The sequence below is a fragment of the Felis catus genome, chromosome C2 (assembly GCF_018350175.1).
Source record: "Felis catus isolate Fca126 chromosome C2, F.catus_Fca126_mat1.0, whole genome shotgun sequence".
Lineage (NCBI taxonomy): Eukaryota > Metazoa > Chordata > Mammalia > Carnivora > Felidae > Felis > Felis catus.
Window position 1 is genome coordinate 131,268,463 of NC_058376.1, and position 23,394 is coordinate 131,291,856.

At 38.3% G+C, this 23,394-nt stretch overlaps 1 protein-coding gene across 25 annotated transcripts in view; it reads right to left on the minus strand.

Annotated features, from left to right (window-relative positions):
• Positions 1 to 23,394, minus strand: part of NEK11 (NIMA related kinase 11) — a 281,142-nt gene that overhangs the window by 189,274 nt on the left and 68,474 nt on the right. For 24 of the 25 annotated variants that reach the window (XM_045037604.1, XM_045037603.1, XM_045037600.1 and 21 more), the window contains 2 exons: positions 7,221 to 7,285; positions 5,891 to 6,017 (listed from right to left, as the gene is read on the minus strand). In XM_045037604.1, the coding sequence (XP_044893539.1) occupies positions 5,891 to 6,017; positions 7,221 to 7,285 (192 nt within the window). Of the gene's footprint in view, positions 1 to 5,890; positions 6,018 to 7,220; positions 7,286 to 12,117; positions 12,219 to 13,410; positions 13,655 to 23,394 lie in introns of those variants that run through there. The other variant, XM_045037617.1, reaches the window with a different exon arrangement.

Genomic DNA, 23,394 nt, shown 5'->3' on the forward strand with positions numbered 1-23,394 from the left:
CAAGCTTCCGGAATTTCTCATCTCCCCAGCTCTGTTATACAGATTAAATGCCAGGTAAGTGTAACCAAGATATTAAGGACTCCTTTCCTCTACCTAGTTCCTACTAGTAGAATGGGGGCTCTACCCCAGGAACAGTAGGCAGAGAATACTGGGGTGCCCTGATCACCTTTGCTCATGGGGTGGAGGTTCCACCCCAGAAGAGGCAAACCAAGAAGAGAGGCTACTGCCCCTGGCCAGTACCCTGCTCATGAGCTGGAGTGTCACTCTAAGAAAAGTGGGCCATGTCCCTACTTCCATCTCCTGAGCAGTGCTCAGATATTTTGCCTAGGGCTAAGACAGGCCATAATAAGAGAGGGTTCAGAAGCTCTCCCCAAAGGGACTGATTTTATTTGGAACAGATTGTAGGAAATTTAAGCCTAAACTCCACTCTCAGAAATGATGAAGATTTTGGTGGCAAGCAATTAAGAGGAGATTGGCAGTTTCATGAGCACAATAAGCTACTTCACCAGAGAAAATCAGGGAAAGAGATAGTTAAAAATATCCAAATTTCAAACCTGAAAGACTGGCCTCAAAAACTACATCTGCAAAGAGGCTCAAATTTAATTGGAACAGACTGGAGAGCAACCTCAAGGCATTGTTGAAAATAATAGAGCAATGAGTTGGCAATTAGTTAAGGCTAACAACTGGGTGTAATACCAGCAGAAACAGCTCAACAGAGAGATAGGGAAAGGGACAGCGAGCCTTTCTAAAACCACGGTCATCCCAATGCTCACTGCACACGTGCCCAAGGCTATACTCTTTGAGGAATGACATAGAGGTTTCACATTGGAAGGGAAATAGGTTTCAGTAGAATAATCAGGTATGTCACTAAGTGAATAAGGAAGCAAACAATAGCAGGGCACCTGGGTGGCTCAGTCGCTTGAGCACACAACTCTTGATATCGACTCAGGCCATGATGTCACAGTTCATGGGATCAAGTCCCATGTTGGGCTCCATGTTGACACCACAGAGCCTGCTGGTGATTCTCTCTCTCTCCCTCTCCTTCTGCCCCTCCCCCACTCATGCACTCTCATGCTGTGTCTCTCAAAATAAATAAATAAACTTAGGAAAAAAAGAGAGGCAAACAATAGCAAGCCTCAGAGAGGCAGGAGGAATGCAAAGAATAAATATTCAGAGTTGATACAATGCATTATCTAAAATGTTCAGTTTTCACTAATAATGAGATATGCAAAGGAAAATATCCATATACAGAGAGGGAAAGCAGGAAATAGAAACTAACTGAGAGGTCTCGGATATCAGATTTAACAGACAAAGACTTCCAATCAACATCATTAATATGTTCAAAGAACTAAAAGAAACCATGTTTAAATAAGTAGAGTATGATATAAATGTGACACCAAATGAAGAATATCGGTAAAGAGATAAGAAATTATATTTAAAAAAAAGCACCAAATAGAAATTCTGTAGTTGAAACGTACCATAACTGAAAGAAAAAAATTCGCTACAGGGGCTCAACAGTAGACTTTAACTAGCAGAAGAATCAATGAACTTGAAGATAGATAGACAGATATTATACAATCTGAAGAACACAGAGAAAAATTAAGAAAAATGAATAAAGCCTTAGAGAAGTGTGGGAGACCATGAAGCACACCAACATATGCATAATGGGAGTACCAGAAGGCAAGGAGAGAGAGAAAAGAGAAGAAAAAATACACAAAGAAATAATGGCTGAAAACTTTTCAAATCTGAGGAAATACATCAATCTATATGTCCAAGAGGCTCAACTGACTCAAAGTAGGATAAATGCAAATCCACACCCATATACACTGCACCCTAAAAATGCTTAAATACAAAAACAAAGATAAAATCTTCAAAGAAAACATTAAATAGTGCTTAATAAACATTACTGGTTGAAAAAATGATTGTATCCAAGTATAGAATACTATGCAAACATTTAAATGATATGTAGATACATTTTGTTAATGCAGAGCAATATTTCCTTTTGCTAAGTGAAAAAAAGCAGATTGTAAAATTATAAACTGTATGATTTTTTTTTTTGTAGTGACACACTTATTTGGATAAAGTGCTTAGCACATTACCTGTCAATCACAGAATAAGCACTCGATAGACAATTCTGGTTCTGTTGCTGCGGTTGTATTATGACCTTTAGTAAAACTGACCAGGCTGGATATTATCTCCAGATTTTATATCAGTCATTTCATGCTAGTCATTGAAAGCAGGTATTAATATCCAAATCTACTGCACTTGACTGAAATGTTTTCCTACTTCGCTTCTGTTGGGTGAAAATAATGACACCAGTTGTCACTCCCTAGGAAGGCATTCCTTGCCTAACAGCTTAGTTCTAAATCCACACAAGAATTTCTCAGACCATGGGAAGGTGAGAGAAATGGGCTCTCTTGCTCCAGAGCTTCCTTCACCAAGATGGAGCTGTTGGCTGCCAGCTACTTGCAGGCCCCACATTAGCTACACACACTGCTGCCAAGTTGGCCTTGGTTTCCTCAATCCTTCACCAGAAAACAGACTCGTTCTCCACCCTGGCCCCTTTCCCTGTCCAGTTTGGGAACGCTCTCCTATGAGGATACTTTCTTAGTTCTGGTAGATCAGGCAGGTTCCAGTTCTTTGTTTTCTGCTACCTGTAGCTAAGCCTTGTCTGACATTTCTGCCCAACATCACTAAAGTCTGACTTAGAGTGTGAACTAGACTCCTACCATGTCTCTTAAGCAGCCAACCTTTGGAGCAGATCTCTGAGCAAAATCCTGAGAGCTTCGCATTACACTCTGATACCCCTACTATGCCCACCATCATTCCCTCCACTAAAATTGTCCAAAGAACATAGAGGCACAAGATTAAAGAGCCATCTGGTTGCCTTTCACAAGAGAGATAAGTCCAACAATGAAATATTCTGTTTCTTTTCTGTTTAATTATAGAACCATTATTCCAATAGTATTGTCCTTTATTTGTTTCTCCTACCAAAACAATAAATTCTAACTATTCAAAGTTTAAATCAGTTTCAAGAGCCGGCCTAGGAACCCAACTCCTATATTATATTTTTTCTGTGGGGGAGAAGTGTTCAGCAACTGCTTATACAAATCAGCAGTGTTCAAAGTACTGTTCTCAATGAACCTAATTATCCTAACCTTCCAGTGTTTATAAACTTTTGGAACCTCACCCACTTTTAAGAGAGAGACTTCTCTTTACTTGATTGCTATAAATAAGTGAATCCCAAAAGGTTTAACAGATTGCAGAAAGAGGATAAGGTTACAACGGGCAAACATTAGCAGATGAAATATAATTAGTAGTATACCAATTCTTCATTAAGTATTATAGATACCATAAGTACAGCTATTAGTGTTAAAACAAAACACATGTCAATTATTCACAAGTATTTCCAATTATAAGAAAATATTCCACAATAAACATATGCTACACACTGAGATTCGGAAAACAAATTCTCAACCCCATTCAATCTATTTTTTCTGAGTGCCTCCCAAAGATTACTCATCACACTTATGTATATGCCACTATAATTAATAGTTCTCTGTTATTCTTTCCACTTTAGGTTTGGCAATAGAAATTTCATTACCAGATAAGCCTGTTTTGATTCAGATACAACTAAGGTAATTACCAAATTCATAATAAGGTGGTTATTTGGGGTCAGGGTGATGATAAGTCCTTAGCTTGTACTTGCTGAATAGTTAATAATATCTGCAAGGAGAGCTGACCTAATGCTCACGAAAAATACATTAAAATTCTCCTGCATTTTTATATTTGGGAGGTTTTAGGTTTTTTTAAGTTTTGTCTGAGACAAATACCATTTTTATAAGCTTAAAACATTATAGCAATACTATTCTTATTATTCTATAGCCCTGTAATTCTGATATTCTTGATAATTCCTATATTCTTTATGATATTCCTATAATTCCCATATTAGGAATATTCCTATAATTCTTTATGCAATACTGATATTCCTATAATTCTCTTGCAATATTAGGAGCAGGGTTTTTTTTTTAATGTTTATTTATTTACTTTGAGAAACACAGTGTGAGTGGGGGAAAGGCAGAGAGAGAGAGAGAATCCCAAGCAGGGTCCCTGCTGTCAGCACAGAGCCGGATGTGGGGCTCAAACTCATGAACCATGAGATCATGACCTTAGCTGAAATCAAGAGTCAGATGCTTAACTGACTGAGCCACCCAGGTGCCCCTAAGAGCAGATTGTAAAAAAAAGAACTACAATAGACCCAATGAAGACCAAAAGAACTGTGTGCTTTTTACTCTTCCGTCTGTGGGTCCTGTTGCCCAAGTTTCTGAGGAGACATACATCTGATTTGGCAAGCAGATGTAGATACCCGACCAAAAGAGCCAGCCTTCTTGCTACATGTAATTCCAAAGGCTTAGCAATGGGCTTCATAAATTAATTTATTCTTAATTCAAATGAAAGGATGTAACATCTTCCTGACGTACCATGTAATTTTAATTATGAAGAAATTATAGATTTGAACCTATTTTTAAATGTCCAAATAATAAACAAAATTAAGTGCAAAGAGAGTTGTAAATATGCAACCCAAATCCAATCCAAAGCCCAAGATTGATCTTCTCGAACTGAAGAAAGCTACTCAAAAAAGAGCAAGAAGACTTCCTAAGGGGCATCTAGTAGTAGATGCTCGATAAAGCAAAATCTAAAGAAACTCATTCCCTGGAACATACCTTTGTGGTTTTTGTTTATTTTGTGTTTGTTTTGGGAGGAGGGTATTAGGGGAAGGTTATGATAGAGGAAAGATGGTAGGTAAATTGGAAAAGACCATCAGGGTAGAAACGGGCTAACAATGAAAAAATAAAAACCACTGAAGAATGTAGAAATGAATAATCACAAGAATGAACTAAAGGGACAGGATGGATGGCTATCTGCCATAGCCAGACCTAATGTTGACAGTGTTCTCTCCCACTTGGGAGGCACCAGAACAAGAACACGAGTAATGACCCTTGTGAAAATCCAAAGTCATATCCACTGTTGTGCTTACTTTTCCCTAGCTGCAGGAAAGGTAACTTTCTACTTTATCTTCTTTAGAAGAATGAAGTAGACAGAATCTTTCACACTGCTCATCTTTGAAAGCTCAGAAGTACTTAAGTTGATTTGCATACAATAATTATTTACTTAATTAACAGGCTCTCAACTAGATTGTCCTTTCAACCCTTAACAAGCTGAAAATTATATGATTCCTCTTCAAAGAGAAGAGATTTTCCCTAAATAGGATCTATTGCTAACAATAGAATACAATTTTCCACGAGGCTTCAGTACTGAGATTTGACTGGTTCCATGACAAAGAATGAGAGATTCCTTTGGTACAAGAGCACATATAAATGGAGAAATCTCAGATGCATCTATCATTGAAAACCCAGACATTTTTTAATTTACATTTATTCTTAAAAGCTAGTATCTTCAGTAAAAATTCTTATATGCAACAAGAAGAAAAAAAAATAAAGCTGTACATTCTCCACAGAAGTGGAAGCTAATCTTAAATAAAATAAAGCACAGTGTTTAAGATTATAACTACTTTATATAATATGCTAGCAGAAATCTATCAACATTTAATGTTTATGATACAGTAATAACTTTCCCTTGTGGTTCAAGAAGAAAAAAACCCAAACTAACCAATTAACCTGTAAATAAAGAGAATTTTTGAAATTAATATAATGAAAATAGCAAGTTCGAAATCCAAAACAAACTCTCCTTTACTCTGGTCAAAGAATGACTCATACTTCAAAAATAAAGTGAGTGGATGTAGCAAGTAAATGAGCCTAAAACCAAAACGCATTGTTCTCTCAGTGCAGCAGATGTATACGTCATCAGCACTAGCCCACTGCCCACTCACCAGATGTCCGACTTTGTGTTGTAACCTTGGTGTTTCAGAGCCTCTGGACTCATGTAATGAGGAGTTCCAGTTAAAGTGGTGGCTAGATCACAGGATCCCAATAGGAGTCGAGAAACTCCAAAATCCCCTTGAAATAAAAATTAATTTTTACAAATACTTTAAAACAATGAAAACCAGCCTGGAAATTAACAACTGTCTAATTTGACAATTTTAAATATGCAATGACTCCTACCGTTTTAAAGGAAAAGAGAAGAAAAATAATATCTTTTAAATCACACAATGCTGGTGAATAGTTTTAAAAAACATAGCCTTAGGGGTGCCTGGGTTGCTCAGTCAGTTAAGTGTCTGACTTTGGCTCAGATCATGATCTCACGGTTTGTGAGTTCCAGCCCCGCGTCAGACTCTGTGCTGACAGCTGGGAGCCTGGAGCCTGCTTCGGATTCTGTGTCTCCCTCTCTCTGCCCCTCCCCTGCTCACGTTCTGTCCCTCTCTGTCTCTCAAAAAGAAATAAACATTAAAAAAAACCACATAAACACATAACATAGGCCTTATAGGAGAAATAAGACTTTGAGCCAGAAAAGCTAAAACTTTTTATTTCTGGAATTGTGGAGAACCAGCAACTTGAAACAAAAAGCTATTTCAGGTCTGAAATAACAAACAAAATTATTCTGGAAGGGCTGAATATAATGCTCTGCAATTGCACCTGAGGGGGGAGTGTTTGTTCTTCATTTACAATAAAGAAAAAAGTTCATATAAAAGACCTGAGACTTTTGAAGAACACGACTATAAAAGTTTGAATCTATTAGCTTCTCTTTACTCATCTAACTAGTTACATGCTTTTATGCTTTCCCTTTCTAAGAACATCTGACAGGAATATTAAACAATCCAGTAACCATTATGAATGGAAGCATGGTTCTGAAGAACTAAAAATTAACAAATCTATTATATCAGCATTTTAATTATCTGTGATAACTACCAGTTGCTTGTGATAAAATAAGTGGAAAACCTGTACTAATTAATCAAACTAGTAAAACAAGTCTAACTACTTGCAAAGTACCTGGCATGGAGTAAGAAACTCAAAAATTATTAGTTCAATTATCAAGTACATAGCAAATGTCTTACACTTCAATTTACATCAGATACATGGAAACAAAATAATTGGGACTTTTGGCCTCAACCAAGAAAAAACAAAAGTTTGAGAAGTTAAAAACAAGCCAGAAATTACTCTAACACTTCTAGATACGATATACTTCAATGTGATATATTTATTGATAACATCTAGAATATACTCTCCCATGTTTCTGGAATACATATTTTAAAAAAATCTTACCAATTTTAAGCAGATTATTTTTCAGAAATATATTCTTTGATTTCAAGTCTCGATGAAGTATCTTCCTACAAAAAGGCAAAAAAAACAAGATATAGAATTTCATGCAAAATATAAAATTTTTTATTCCTAACATAAATAATATATATATATAGGTATATGTGAAGTGATTCACACATAAATACATATTCCCATAGATATGTCTTTCAATGCTTAAAACCTACAAATCCACAGCATTTTCTAGTTCCCCTAAGGAAATAAGAGTTTAAAAAAACATTTTTTAAGTGAGCAGAACTTGTAGTTGGGAGAAGAGTGATGTGGTTTAAACTCTTTCAATAGTTCACTGTGTTTCAAATTTTATTGTGTTTCTGTAGCTGATATACATAGTACTGTATGTACTAGCCATACACTTAGTGGACAGACCAGTTATCATAAAGTTTTGCAATCTACTATAGATAATCTATTACATATTATATGTTATACTTACATATAACATATTTTGGTAGAACATATAATAGTTTCATATTCTAGAAATATTATATATATATATAAACTATTATATGTATTAAATCAAAATGTTCAGGTTTTATGTGTTTGTGGAAATAATAATTCTGATGGTGATATTTAATAATAGATAACATTTTTTAAGCCTGACTGTATAAGCCAGCAATATAAATTATGTCAGTTAAGACTTTTGTTTCCGGAATTATGAAGAACTAGACAACTTGAAAACATTTGTCCAAGAAACACCTAAAAACGAGTCATAAAGTGTACAAATATCTTCACATATGCACAGCTGAGCCTACAAGAAAATGAAACAAATTCCTGAGGCTTTATACAAAAAGAATACTGAAAATCCGAGTGGGCAGCAGGTACCGATTTCTCAGCTGCCCCAGGGGGTGTGCTAAGGTCAGCAACCAATGGGCCAGTTTTAACGGCCTCATAGAAATAAGAGCCAAGACCTTGAGTCCATGTAATGTGGAGACCCATTAGTGGTTTGTACCTTAACTGAAAGGATGACCCAAGAAACACTGACTCACAAGTAAACAAAATGACAAAAAAGTTTATCTGTACAGGTCTGAACTCTGAGTGGTAAAAAAAAAAAAAAAAAAAAAAAAAAAAAAAAAAATCTCTTTTTTTTCTGTAACCATACCTCTCTGCTCACTCACATTTGGGATTCAAATATGCATAAAAATTGGTTCTCAGCTGCTTATACCCTCTTGGGGCATCTACCAGAAGCAAATGCAAACTAAGAGTCAGCAGATAACACACACTAAAATTATACCCCTGAGATTTTCAGATAAGCCAGAAGGATTCAAACTCTGAAATAAGTTTATTTTAAGAGATTCAAATCATAAAGAAAGGAATAGAAAACAAAATAGAAACAGGATACTATCCAGAAAAAGATGATGCTGATTTGAAAAACAACCAGATAGAGGGGCGCCTGGGTGGCTAAGTCAGTTAAGAGTCCAACTCTTGGTTTTGGTTCGGGACATGTTCTCACGGTTTCTGAGTTTGAACTCCATGTTTGGCTCTGGGTGCAGATCCTGCTTGGGATTCTCTCTCTCTGTATCCCTCTGCCCCTCCGCACTCATGCTGTCTCTTTCTCTCTTTCTCTCTCTCTTTCTCTTTCTCTCTCTCTCTCTCTCTCCCTCAAAATAAATAAATAAACATTTTAAAAAAGAAAAAGAAAAAAAGAAAAATAACCAGATACAATTTCTAGGGAAAAAATGTGATTGAAATTAAAAACTCAAAAATAAAACCTCAGCTTCAGCTATGATGGAGTAACTTTAACACTAAGTCTCCCACTTTCCATAGCTGTACAGAGAACACTGAAAAATTTAAACAATGTAAAATCTGAGTAAAATTTAAAAACAACAACAGGTCTTTGAAGACATCGGAGATCAGCTAAGGCAAACTTAGGCAGTCAGCACCTGAGGAGCCAGACCCTGGAGAAAACGGAAATGCTGTGAGGTGAGCCCAACACTTGAGATTGTGTGTTCCTCTCAGGGCAGTTGACACAAACAGAATGCTCTAGGCTAGAGCTTGCAGCACCTTCCCTTGGCTTAGAAGACAAAAATTATAGTTCAAATCTACCAAGGCAGCTAGGACTTGAGGGGGAAATTTTCCAGTAAAAAGGGGAACAAAAGCGAAGTGAGTGACATTCTGCAAGGCTTTTACCCTTGAGGCACTTACTGAATCCTAAATTGTTAGGGGAAGACAGTAAGGAGAAGGTGGCTGCTAAGAGGTTAAAAACTAAGTAGAGCTTTAAGTAGATTCACAAAGATGAGGCTGGGTCTTGGAAACCTGGAAGGACTACTTCTTAGATACTGGAACAAGACCAGCCTTCACAAAGTCTCAAACCAGCCTTAAACCAACTCAGTACCCGATTAGTTCAAGGTGATCTGCCCCTACTATAACTACCACCCAGAAAAACATTAGATCCTCTCCAGAAGAAGATAATACCACCCAACATCTCTACACTATTTCATATATATTGTCCACCATTCACTCAAAAACCAGCAAAAGAAAGTAGGGAGAGGAGAAAAAGGTATGTAACAAAATACAACGGTAGAAATACATTCCCTATATTGTTAATCACAAAGGATTCAAATCATGAATTAAAACACAGAGAAACAGGACTAAACTAGTTTTTAAAAACTGATACGAAGAACTTAACAGAAGACCATGGGGGAGAGGTAGGGGGGAAAAGTTACAGAGAGGGAGGGGGGCAAACCATAAGACTTAAATACTGAGAACAAACTGAGGGTTGATGGGGGGTGGGGAGGAGGGGAAAGTGGGTGATGGGCATTGAGGAGGGCACCTGTCGGGATGAGCACTGGGTGTTGTAAGGAAACCAATCTGACAAATTATATTTAATAAATAATAATAATAATAATAATAATTAAAAAATAAAAACTGATATGAAGAACACACTTTTTAAAAAACATTTTTTAAGTTTATTTATTTTATTTTGAGAGAGAGAGAGCCCAAGCAGAGAGAGAGGGAGAGAGAATCCCAAGCAGTTCTGCACTATCAGAGCACAGCCTGATGTGGGACTCGAACCCATCAACTGCAAGATCATGACCTAAGCTGAAATCAATAGACACTTGCCACCCAGGTGCCCCGAAGAACATCCTTTTTTAAAAAACATAAGGACAGAGGTTGAAAGCAAGAGGACAGAAAAGATATTCCAGGCAAAAGAAAGCTGGTAAAAAGAAGTATTAGGTAAATTAAGGATAAAGAGTATCAGTACATAATGAATAAACCAATAATTTATTGGGAAAATTTTTAAATTCTGTACTTGTGTGCAACTTATGACACAAGCTTAAATACACTATGAAAAGTAGGGGCGCCTGGGTGGTGCAGTCGGTTAAGCGTCCGACTTCAGCCAGGTCACGATCTCGCGGTCCGGGAGTTCGAGCCCCGCGTCGGGCTCTGGGCTGATGGCTCGGAGCCTGGAGCCTGTTTCCGATTCTGTGTCTCCCTCTCTCTCTGCCCCTCCCCCTTTCATGCTCTGTCTCTCTCTGTCCCAAAACGTTGAAAAAAATATTAAAAAAAAATACACTATGAAAAGTAAATATTAATAGAACTTTAAGGAGAAATTGAGAAATCCACAATCACAAGGGGGAAATTTAACATATTTCCCTCAGTAATTAATAGATTCAGTAGAAAAAAATTAATAAGGATATAGACTTTAACAAAACAATCAGATTTGAAAAACACAATTAGCTTGAGCTAATATACATAAACTGGATATTTTATCAAAAAACTTAAAAATGCATGTTCTTTCAGGAATACATGGAATATTTTCAAAAATTGACAATTAACCAATCCATAAAGCTAGCCTCAACAGATTACAAGAATCAGCACCATATAGTCCACACATTCTCTGGTCTCAGTGAAGTTACGTTAGAGAACCCCATCAGATGCTTAGAACAGTGCCAGGCACTGGCAATGACTGATCGAGACAGACAAATTCTCTGTGTTTATGAAGTTTTCTGGTCAGGTAAATAGAAAACAACTAAATGAGTGTGTGTGTGTGTGTGTGTGTGTGTGTGTGTGTGTGTGTGTAGTGTCAGCTAGCTTAATGCTATTAAAACAATAAAGCACAGCAAGGAGCTAGAGATTAACCAGGGTAAAGAGGTGCTAGTTTAGATCAGGTGGTCAGGGAAGGCCTTAGAGAAAGTGACATGGGACAGAGATGTGAATGAAGCAATGGAATGAGCCATGGTTGTGGCGGTTGTTACCATTACTGCTCATATTTCTACTGTTATTGTTACCACCAATATATCAAAAAGGAAAGTCTGTGCGAGGCTATCAAGCAGAAATGAATGATGAACTACAGGGAATAGTTGAAGCCACATCGTCCTTCCCCCTCACTCTTTATACCCCATTCCCTGCTCAAGACCCTCTGTGACCCCTACTGTTGGCCAAATCAAAGACAGCTTCACATTTGGAGTCTGCCTTTTCCAGCCTCCTCTTTCACCTATTTATACATCTGTAAGAAAAGGCCTGATAAAGGATTTTTTCCAACTGGTAATTTATTCATACAGAAAAATTTAATGAAGAAATAAACAGTTACATATTTGAAGTACCTTTTAAAAGGGGGGAAAAACCCCTCAAGAATAATTACAAGCCAAGAAAATCCAGGCTAAGAAATTGTCACATCTCTGTTGAAGCCAATAAGGCACTTGCTTTATCTTAAATGCAGCACAATGTTTCTTCCTCTATGTCACAGCTCATATTAAAATGCCTTCCTCTTTCATCTCTGCCTCTCAGAATCCTGTCTGTTTCTTCAGGACTATATTGGATACAAACCTCACGTACCTCCTTAGAGTTCCCTGACTCCCCCCTTCCTTCCAAAGATGCTGGTACTGGAGGCTAATTAGTCACTTGCCTGGGGATGCCAGGCCTTCTGGCTCCTGCCCCATCTGGACTAGGATGAAACACCACACTGCAGGATATGGAATCAAGCATTCCAACTGGCAATGTAAGGAACTAAATGACACAACCAAAAAATGCAAGGGTGTTAATTCCTTTGGAGTGGACCAGTGAGAGACAAGAGGAGAAAGTAGCTAGGCAATCCATTCTCTTTTCCCACCCAAGGTATGTTACCCATGTGTCTATAAGTCATATAAATACCCCTGCCAAGCAACCTGTTATCTTTCCCCAGGTCTTTGTGAAGTGATGGCTAGTGCCGTAACACACACTTCTCTGCTTCACATCTTCGCCTTGGTTCAATTTGTTCCTACTCTCACCATCCTGGGTCTGTACCACCTAAGGCAGATATCAGCATTTCAATCCTTGCCTTAGGCGGTGTTTCCTAGAGGCCCAAGCTTAGAAAAGGATCCACCTGTATCACTTTCTGCTAATTCTTAACCACCACTCCTACCACCATCAGCAAGTTAGATATACTCTCCCACTTTTGTTCTTCTTTTGACACCATATTCTAAAATTGACCAATCATTCTTGCTAAATTATAAGCTCTACAAGGTCCATATCTTACCTGACTATATTATCCCCTGTAATACTATAAACTCTAATTAAATTGGTAGGTTGAACTTGATTGAATCCTTGGGTTTACATATGTCTGAACTTTTCAAACTATTTTTAATATCTTTCCAAGTTAGACTATATAATTCCCCAACTTCATAAACAAAGGATGTTTTTATCAACTCATGATTATAATATGCATCAATTGTTATGATGTATCTAATCACCAGACCTATAAAGGAAACCCCTATTTGGGACCAGTATTTCTGAGACTTAGGCTTGGAACAGGGATATGGCTTTATAAAATTAAAATCTGTTCTTGAACCCCTAACTTAAAAACTTTCCAGGGCCCTGCACTGCTTCCAGAATACAATGTAAAATCCTATATATGGCCTATGACAGACTAGAAGATCTGGACATACCAATGCTTCCAGCAGCCATAGCAAAAGCTCAGGCCAGGTCTGTGCATCGTTTCCTCTTCCACACTGTTCTTTACTCATGGTAAGAGGCTCAATAAGTGTATGTTAATTTTAGAAACACTAAACCTTGGCACAAAAATGAATACCATCTTGTGGGGCTCATTCATTAATCCAAAAAAACAATTAACGAGTGCCAACTACATGCTATGTGCTGTATTACATTAATGTGAAAAATATAAAGATACATAAGACAAGGCCATGCACCCCATAATGCTTACAATCAGGTTGGAGAGATGCACAAATACCTATAAGAGATGGCAGAAAGGAACCCAGTCTTCATCACTTTATAAAAAACGATTTATAATTATAGTTACCAATACATTCACATTCAGAAGGAAACTTCCAACAAATGATTACTCTTATGAACATGCTGACAAAATTGTACTATTATCAGTTAATGCTAGAAATATTAGTTATAAAAATAATTAACTTTTTACCACTATAATTAGTGATAATACAGGTGTAGCAGTGTTATCTTGCTACAGTGGTCAGACCTCAGCCATCCAGAGCAAAGCTGTAAAGCATGACTGAGGAGCAGAGCCAAAGAAAAGCCACTCATGAAGTTCACCTACTTTATATCATGGAGACAAATGGTCACATGCTCAAACAGAGAATGCAATTAGAATTGTACATAAAGAATCGAGAATGATGAAAGGGGTTTCCTCTAATTTAAATAATCTTTATTGTCTTGAAGGCTTTGGAGTATTAGAAAGGAATAAGCAATCTTTCAAGAGTGGAGAATAAAAGGAAGAATAAAAGTGGACAACACAGATCCGGGCCACTTCATCTTAGGGTGAATAACCCCAGGTGCTATCACCTAAAGCACTATGCTATAGTCTGGAGATGAGAAAATCACAGCTTAGAGAGGCTAAATAATTTGCCCAAGGTCATATAGCCTATGAGTACGAACAAGTCTGTTTGACTCTACAAAGTACTATAGGTCTTTTTTACTCATGGTAAATACTCAATAAATGTATATTGATTTTAAAAGCACTATCCTTGGCGCAAAGATGAATACCATTTAGTGGGGCTTATTCATTAATTAAAAAAATAGGAACTTTGCCTTTAATCAATATTCTTTGCCTTCTTATATTCCTATAACATCTAAAGCTGGTCTCTGTGTATGTTTACTACTTAAAAATTAAAGGGAAAACAATTATATTTAACAAAAGAGGGTTAAGTAAAATTTGGCCTCTTCTATGCCCACTTCTGGGGTTCTCTTGGTATGGCAGGAACTGTTGAGTAACTACCCAATGACCATTTTCCTGCTCTTTTCCCTTGATATCAGAACCCCATGAGCTCTGGGGAGGCTGGGCATCCTCAGTCCTGAGGAGGGAAGAGAGTAAATGTGGAACAGATTATGGGAAATACATTGAGGTAATCTCATTGAGGGTGCATGGTTTAGGTATGTGATGTAACCAAAGTCTGGCCAATGTTAAAGTATAATTTTCAAAAAGGTAAAATCATGAATATCGTGAAAACATGACATGAATACATGTCAAGGATTTTGTTCAATTAATTAATCAATGAAGAAACTGGTAAAATGTTAAAATGGAGTCAAAGAGTCTTTGACAAGCTAGATAGCTGGGTTAGGAACACAACTGGTTAGTGGCCAACAGGGCTGTAAACCACATCTCCAGAGTTATCTATTCCAGTGAACAAAAATTATTTGCATCTCTTCTAGACAAAAATATTCAAGTTAACCTCTGCCTCTACAGAGTTATAAAATAGCCCAGATGATAGGAAATTAAGTCCAGCACTGCACTGAAAGAATACCCAGTGATCTCGTCCACCTTTTCTAAGTTTTGGAAATTATTTCTAACACCAATGAAACATAAGGAAGTCTAGTGGAAGCTTATAGTTAATATTTCCCCACTCTTAGAAAAGATGAGAAAAGATGGTGACATATGGCCCTTTTGCCTTTTCTGGCTTTTAGTAATAGTTGTTTGGAGGGGGGGTGACACATGGCGGTGCTTCAACCATCGGGTCAACTACAAGAAGACAATTTTGATTACAAAAGCCAACCATGCTGACAATGGAAGTAAAGAGATAGAAAGAACTTGAAGTATAGCTGAGCCACTAACATCAACCACCCCCCTTGGACACTTCTTGTTAGGTGAGTTAATGAATTTTCTTTCTTGTCTAAGCTGCTTCTCTTATTTGCACTTAAAAACATCTTAAGTTGATTCACTTGGTCTCTGATGCTGTTGATTTGAGATCTGAGGAGAAAGTACTGAGTCTCTTCCAGCTACAAGTACCAGGGAGTCTGAGAGTCCAAGGGTTTAGAATTTGGAATAGTGAGCTTTGGGGCTGACCAGGAGAGACCAGTACTATAAATTTGGAATAAGTAATATGTTCAAGAGAAACTTACCCAATGACACCTAGAAAGGAGAAGATGAGTTTCAGACAGCAATGCATCAACAGCCCTCACATATATAAATATAGATGTATGTAGATCAGCACTAAGTATTTTAAGAAGAAGGCAAACAATATGTTAGAAATGTTATGAGAAGTAATTGGCTGGCACCATTGCAATGAAATAATAAATTCTATATAACAGACAAGATATCAAACTATTTGGTAAATTTGGATAAAATATAATTTACTGGCTTTCTGGTTACAGTAAGCAAAAATAGTTCCAGCAAGAAAGCCTTGTCATATACTTGGTTAATATCCTTTCCTTTGAAGCATATAAAAATCAAATCCAAGAAATAGCAAGGTGACTGGCAATAAAGGCAATTTATATAAAACCTTTCTTCTAAAAAGTTCAGAGTAGCCCTTCATCTATTACATCATATGTCCCATACCATGTCTCTAAGAGTGGTGGGTCCCTCTCATTTCTAAGTTTCATGATCCTCAAGAGAGATAAGTGACTGAGCAAAATTAGATGACAGTTGCGCTCAGATACATGGCAGAGCTCCTGCCTCTGTCTCCTCCAGCAGGTCATTTTCTGCCTCCAGGACCACAGGAGAATGAAGAACAGTCTGTGAAGGTAGATGCAGTAGGTGTTTCTCAGGCTCTCAACCCAGGATAGGACTGTGGAGAAGGTAGGCACAATTTAACCTTCATCTCCACTTAAAATCTTATTTTCATAGTTTCTGAAACCTCAGCTCCCTCTCCATCTGGTAGGATCTCAGGGTAGATCACAAACTCTTCCTGACAAAGGTACTGGCACAAACAGTGACTCCTTGGTGATGCATGGCTCAGGAGGCCCCCACCGCTGGTCTCTGCCATGTGGCATCTATCCTAGACTCTGAGGCACCTGCCTGGCTTTCTCACTGGTACTATAGGCCCTCAAGACCAGGATGATTCCTCTGTGTTGTAAGCGAGGGGTGGAGTTAGGCCTCCTTCAAACCTGGCTACTGCCAACACAGCAGGAGCTGCATACACCTGGCACTGGGATGGGGATGGGGGTCTCCTTGAATAAAGTGACCTCAGGACATCCTCAAGAAGTAGGAACCAGGAGAAAGTAGGAACCACAACACAAACACCACAGCTTCCTACTGCTTTTTCATCTACAAACTTGGGGTAGCATACCACCATCCCCCATCATATTTACCAACCTGGATTTCCAGATTCTTCTTGGGAGCCTCACTACATTAAAAATAAATTCCGGGGGCGCCTGGGTGGCTCAGTCGGTTAGACGTCCGACTTCAGCCCAGGTCACGATCTCGCGGTCCGTGAGTTCAAGCCCTGCATTGGGCTCTGGGCTGATGGCTCAGAGCCTGGAGCCTGCTTCTGATTCTGTGTCTCCCTCTCTCTCTGCCCCTCCCCCATTCATGCTCTGTCTCTCTCTGTCTCAAAAATAAATAAACGTTAAAAAAAATTTAAAAAAAAAATGAATTCCTGGTGCCACCTCTCAGGGAATATTTAGCCATTCCAACACAATACCTCACACCAAGCTGGCAGGGAAACTGTGTGGGCTGCCAGGTGATGAGGCAGTCACCTTAGGGAAAGTGCCCCCTTCTACCCCCGCCCCACTCCACTCTCTCCTCCACTGTGAAAGCACCAAAATCATCAAGGTCTCAAGATCACCACCAAAGAGGCTCTCTGCAGAGAGGCTACTCTGTCCTTCATTCTAAAAATTCTAGGATAACTGGACTCCTCCCTCTTCAAGAGGAATGAGTTTGGGGTTTTTTTGGTTTGTTTGTTTTGTTTAGTGGTTTCCGTATTAGCACTGGGGGTAGGGGGGGGAAAGATGAGCAAGACACAGTCTCTGCCTCCACGAAGCTCTCTTATGCCCAATTCTGCTGTGACATCCAGAGAAGATGATGTTTCAAACATTAGCCAATTAATTGGACCAAAGAGAAGAAAGGCTACAGGACTACACTTTCAGAGAGAGGATGATTCAAAGTTCCAATGCCCCTCAAATACTGGACTAGCCTATGGAAACTTGAGATAGTTGGCAAGCAGCCTCAGAACACACACACCTTTAAAAAACTTCCATCCCTTTGTGAGGCAGAGGTGCGGGCCCACTGGGAAGAATAAGTTTTAGTGCTACATTCTCAAGATAGCTTTTAGTGAACTGTGAATATTCTCAGCTCTTAGCATCATTATTTATGAGTGTTCATGCCATATGCTATAGATTTAGCATATTACAAATTTATAAATAAACCAAATTAAAATAAGTACAGGACAGCTCCAAAGGAGTAAACAAAATCTTCATTTCTTCTGTTAACCTCACTTTTCTTAGTTTTTCCTGGGTCTTCTTTATCTCCTCTGCTTATGCACTGCATTAGTCAGGGTTCTCCAGAGAAACAGAACCAATAAAGATATAGATGAAAGATACAGATATAGATAGATATGGAGATTTATAATGAGAAATTGGCTCACACAATTATGGACGCTGAGTAATTCCACAATCTGCAAGCTGAAAACCCAGGAAGGCTGGTAGTATAACTCAGTCTGAGTCTAAAGACCTGAGAACCATAGGGAATTGACTGTCTAAGTCTCAGTCTGAGGACACAGGAAAAGGGGGCAAATTCCTCCTTCCTCTGCCTTTTGTTCTATTTAGGCCCCCAAGGGATTGAATGGTGGCCAACCACATTGGCAAGGGCAATCTACTGAGTTCACTGATTGAAATACTAATCTCATCAGAAACACCCTCACAGACACACCCAGAAACAATATTTAATCTGGATACTCATGCATGGCCCACTCAAGTTGACACATAAAATTAACCATCACCTGCACTAAAATAATATGCAAGGCATTTTCAACAAAGGAGCCAAACCTAACTTCCTCACATGTGTTTTTTCCAAGGTAATCTTCCTAACTCATTCATAAGCAATCTATGTCATTTTCAAAATACATTTTAATATATACTATATACCATATGAGGAAAAGGTTGGAACAATGTTTTGTAGACCTATTTTTATTGGCTATGATTTGAAAGAAGCACAATGAAGCATTGTGGTAGGCTGTACTCTTGCTCCCAAATAGTCACACCTCTTGTGGCTTGCCCTGAGTCCCCTTTGGGAGGAATAGACTCCACCACTCTTCTGACATTGGGTTTGATCATGAGACTTGCTTTATCATAGGGGTGACTGCCAAGTCTGAGGAGAACCTTTAACTGCCAAGGTGACTGGGTAGCTCAGTCAGTTAAGTGTTGGACTCTGGCTCAGGTCATGATCTTGCAATTCCTGAGTCCGAGCCCTGCGTCAGGTTCTCTGCTGTCAGCATGGAGCCTGGTCTATCTCCCTCTCTCTCTGACCCTCCCCCACTCATTGTCTCTCTCTCTCTCTCTCTCTCTCTCTCTCTCTCTCTCTCCCTCGTTCTCAAAAATAAGTAAACATTAAAAACAAAACAAAACAAAAACCTTTAAGAGCCATTGTGTGTTTCTGCTGAGTCTCTGGCTTTCCCTTTGCTGTGAGAAAAGCTTGTCTCACAGGGGAGCTGCTCCTTCAGCCTTGATACTGGAACGGGAGGGCAGGTAGAGCTGACTTGCACCTCCTATGTGGCTGCCAACATGCAACATGAGTCAGAGATTGTTGTAAGCCACTGAAATTGGAGGTTTTTATTCAGACAGTAAGACCTCCTTCAGCAGGGAGACTTTCAGTGTCATATTCTCAAGGTAGCTTTCAGTAAACTGTGAATACCCTTAGCTTTTTACATCACTATTTCAAAGTGTCTATGCTAGGTGCTAATAGAATCATTCTTTGGGGAAAAAAAAAAAAGAATCATTCTTTTGGATTGAAATCTCTTTAAGAACAGAGAATTAAGATATTTTGTTTACTTTTTAATTAATTATTTCAAAAATTTTTAATTCCAGTATAGTTAACATACAGTGTATATTCATTTCAGGTGTATAATATAGTGATTCAACAATTCCATGTGTTACCCAGTGTTCATCAAGATAAGTGTACTCTTAATCCCCATCACCTATTTCACCCAACCCGACCACCATCTCCCCCCTGGTAACAATCTGTTCTCTATAGTTAAGACTATGTTTCGTGGTTTCTCTCTCTTGTTCTTTTTTCTTTCTGTTTGTTTGTTTGTTTTTTGCCTTTGCTCATTTGTTTAGTTTCTTAAATTCCACATATGAGTGAGATCATATGAGACCTGTCTTTCTCTCACTGGCTTATTTCATTAGCATTATACTGTCTAGATCCATCCATGTTGATACAAATGGCAAGATTTCATTCTTTTGTACGGCAGAATAGTGTTCCTTTATATATATATATATATATATATATATATATATATATATATATAAAATATATGTACATATATATGCATATATATATAATATACGTACATATATATGCATATATATATACACACACACATATATATATATATATATATATATATATATATATACATGCAACCTAAGTGTTGCAACCTAAGTGTTGTTTAGATACATAAATGGATGGTGTGTGTCACACCACATCTTCTTTATCCATTTATGTATCTAAACAACACTTAGGTTGCTTCCATAACTTGGCTATTGTAAATAATGCTGAAATAAACATAGGGATGCATGTATCCCTTTAAATTAGCATTTTTTTTATTCTTTGGGTAAATACCCAGTAGTGCAATTACTGGATCATAGGGTAGTTCTATATTTAATTTTTTGAGGAACCTCCATATTGTTTTCCACAGTAGCTGCACCAGTTTGCATTCCCACCAACAGTGCACAAGGGTTCCTTTTTCTCCACATCCTTGCCAACACTTCCCGTTTCTTAAGTTTTTTATTTTAGCCACTTCTGAGGCAAAATCTCATAGTAGTTTTGATTTTCATTTCCCTGATGATGAGTGATGTTGAGCATCTTTTCATGTGTCTGTTGGTAATCTGTATGTCTTTGGAGAAATGTCTGTTCATGTCTGCTGCCCATTTTTTAATTATTGGTTTTGGGGTGTTGAGTTGTATAAGTTCTTTATATATTTTGGATACTAACCTTTATCAGATATGTCATAGGCAAATATGTTCTCCCATTCCATAGGTTGTCTTTTAGTTTTGTTGGTTGTTTCCTTTGCTGTGCAGAAGCTTTTTATTTTGATGTAGTCCCAATAGTTTATTTTTGCTTTTGTTTCCCTTGTCTCAGGAGACATATCTGGAAATATGTTGTTACAGCTGATGCCAGAGAAATTACTGGCTGTGCTTTCTTCTAGGATTTTTATGGTTTCAGGTATCACGATTAGATCCTTAATCCATGTTGAGTTTATTTTTGTTTATTGTGTAAGAAAGTGGTCCAACTTCATTCTTTTACATGTCACTGTCCAACTTTCCCAATACCATTTGAAGACACTGTCTTTCATGAATAGACACTTCTCCAAAGAAGACATCCAGATGGCCAACCGACACATGAGAAAATGCTCAACATCACTCATCATCAGGGAAATACAAATCAAAACCACAGTGAGATACCCCCTCACACCTGTCAGAATGGCTAACATTAACAACTCAGGCAACAACAGATACTGGCGAGGATGCGGAGAAAGAGGATCTCTTTTGCATTGTTGGTGGGAATGCAAGCTGGTGCAGCCACTCTGGAAAACAGTATGGAGGTTCCTCAAAAAGCTAAACATAGAACTACCCTACAACCCAGCAATTGCACTACTAGGCATTTATTCACGGGATACTGGTGTGCTGTTTCGAAGGGACACATGCACCCCCATGTTTACAGCAGCACTAACAATAGCCAAAGTATGGAAAGAGCCCAAATGTCCATCCATGGATGAATGGATAAAGAAGATGTGGTGTATATATACAATGGAGTATGACTCGGCAATCAAAAAGAATGAAATCTTGCCAATTGCAACTATGTGCATGGAACTGGAGGGTATTATGCTAAGTGAAATTAGTCAGAGAAAGACAAAAATCATATGACCACTCATATGAGGCCTTTAAGAGACAAAACAGATGAACACAAGGGAAGGGAAACAAAAATAATATAAAAACAGGGAGGGATACAAAACAGAAGAGACTCCTAAATATGGAGAACAAACTGAGGGTTACTGGAGGGATTTTGGGAGGGGGGATGGGCTAAATGGGTAAGGGGCACTAAGGAATCTACTCCTGAAATCACTGTTGCACTATATACTAATTTGGATGTAAATTTAAAAAAATAAAAAGTAAAACAAGTTAAAAAAATGAAGACACGGTCTTTTTCCCCTTACATATTCTTTCCTTCTTTGTCAAAGATTAATTGACCATATAATTGTGGGTTTATTTCTGGGATTTCTGTTCTATTCTATTGATCTATGTGTCTATGTATGTTATGTGCCAGTACCATATTGTTTCGATTACTACAGCTTTGTAATATAACTTGAAGTCTGGAATATCTCCAGCTTTTTTTTTTTCTTTTTCAAGATTGCTTTGGCTATTTGGGGTCTTCTGTGGTTCCATACAAATTTTAAACTGTTTGTTGCAGTTCTGTGAAAAACGCTGTTTGTAGTTTGATAGGGATTGCATTAAATTTGTAGACTGCTGGGGCGCCTGGGTTGCTCAGTATGTTAAGCGTCCGACTTCAGCTCAGGTCATGATCTCGCGGTCCGTGGGTTCAAGCCCCGTGTCGGGCTCTGTGTTGACAGCTCAGAGCCTGGAGCCTGATTCACATTCTGTGTCTCCCTCTTTCTGTGACCTTCCCCTGTTAATGCTCTCTCTCTGTCTCAAAAATAAATAAATGTTAAAAAAGATTTTAGACTGCTTTGGACAGTACACACCTTTTATTTTTTATTTTTTTTATTTTTTTCAATATATGAAATTTATTGTCAAATTGGTTTCCATACAACACCCAGTGCTCATCCCAAAAGGTGCCCTCCTCAATACCCATCACCCACTCTCTCCTTCCTCCCACCCCTCATCAACCCTCAGTTTGTTCTCAGTTTTTAAGAGTCTCTTATGCTTTGGCTTTCTCCCACTCTAATCTCTCTCTTTTTTTTTTTTTTCCTTCCGCTCCCCCATGGGTTTCTGTTAAGTTTCTCAGGATCCACATAAGAGTGAAACCATATGGTATCTGTCTTTCTCTGTATGGCTTATTTCACTTAGTATCACACTCTCCAGTTCCATCCATGTTGCTACAAAGGGCCATATTTCATTCTTTCTCATTGCCACATAGTACTCCATTGTGTATATAAACCACAATTTCTTTATCCATTCATCAGTTGATGGACATTTAGGCTCTTTCCACCATTTGGCTATTGTTGAGAGTGCTGCTATAAACATTGGGGTACAAGTGCCCCTATGCATCAGCACTCCTGTATCCCTTGGGTAAATTCCTAGCAGTGCTATTGCTGGGTCATAGGGTAGGTCTATTTTTAATTCTTTGAGGAACCTCCACACTGTTTTCCAGAGTGGTTGCAGCAATTTGCATTCCCACCAACAGTGCAAGAGGGTTCCCGTTTCTCCACATCCTCACCAGCATCTACAGTCTCCTGATTTGTTCATTTCGGCCACTCTGACTGGCGTGAGGTGATACCTGTGTGTGGTTTTGATTTGTATTTCCCTGATGAGGAGCGACGTTGAGCATCTTTTCATGTGCCTGTTGGCCATCCCGATGTCTTCTTTAGAGAAGTGTCTATTCATGTTTTCTGCCCATTTCTTCACTGGGTTATTTGTTTTTCGGGTGTGGAGTTTGGTGAGCTCTTTATAGATTTTGGATACTAGCCCTTTGTCCTATATGTCATTTGCAAATATCTTTTCCCATTCTGTTGGTTGCCTTTGAGTTTTATTGGTTGTTTCCTTTGCTGTGCAGAAG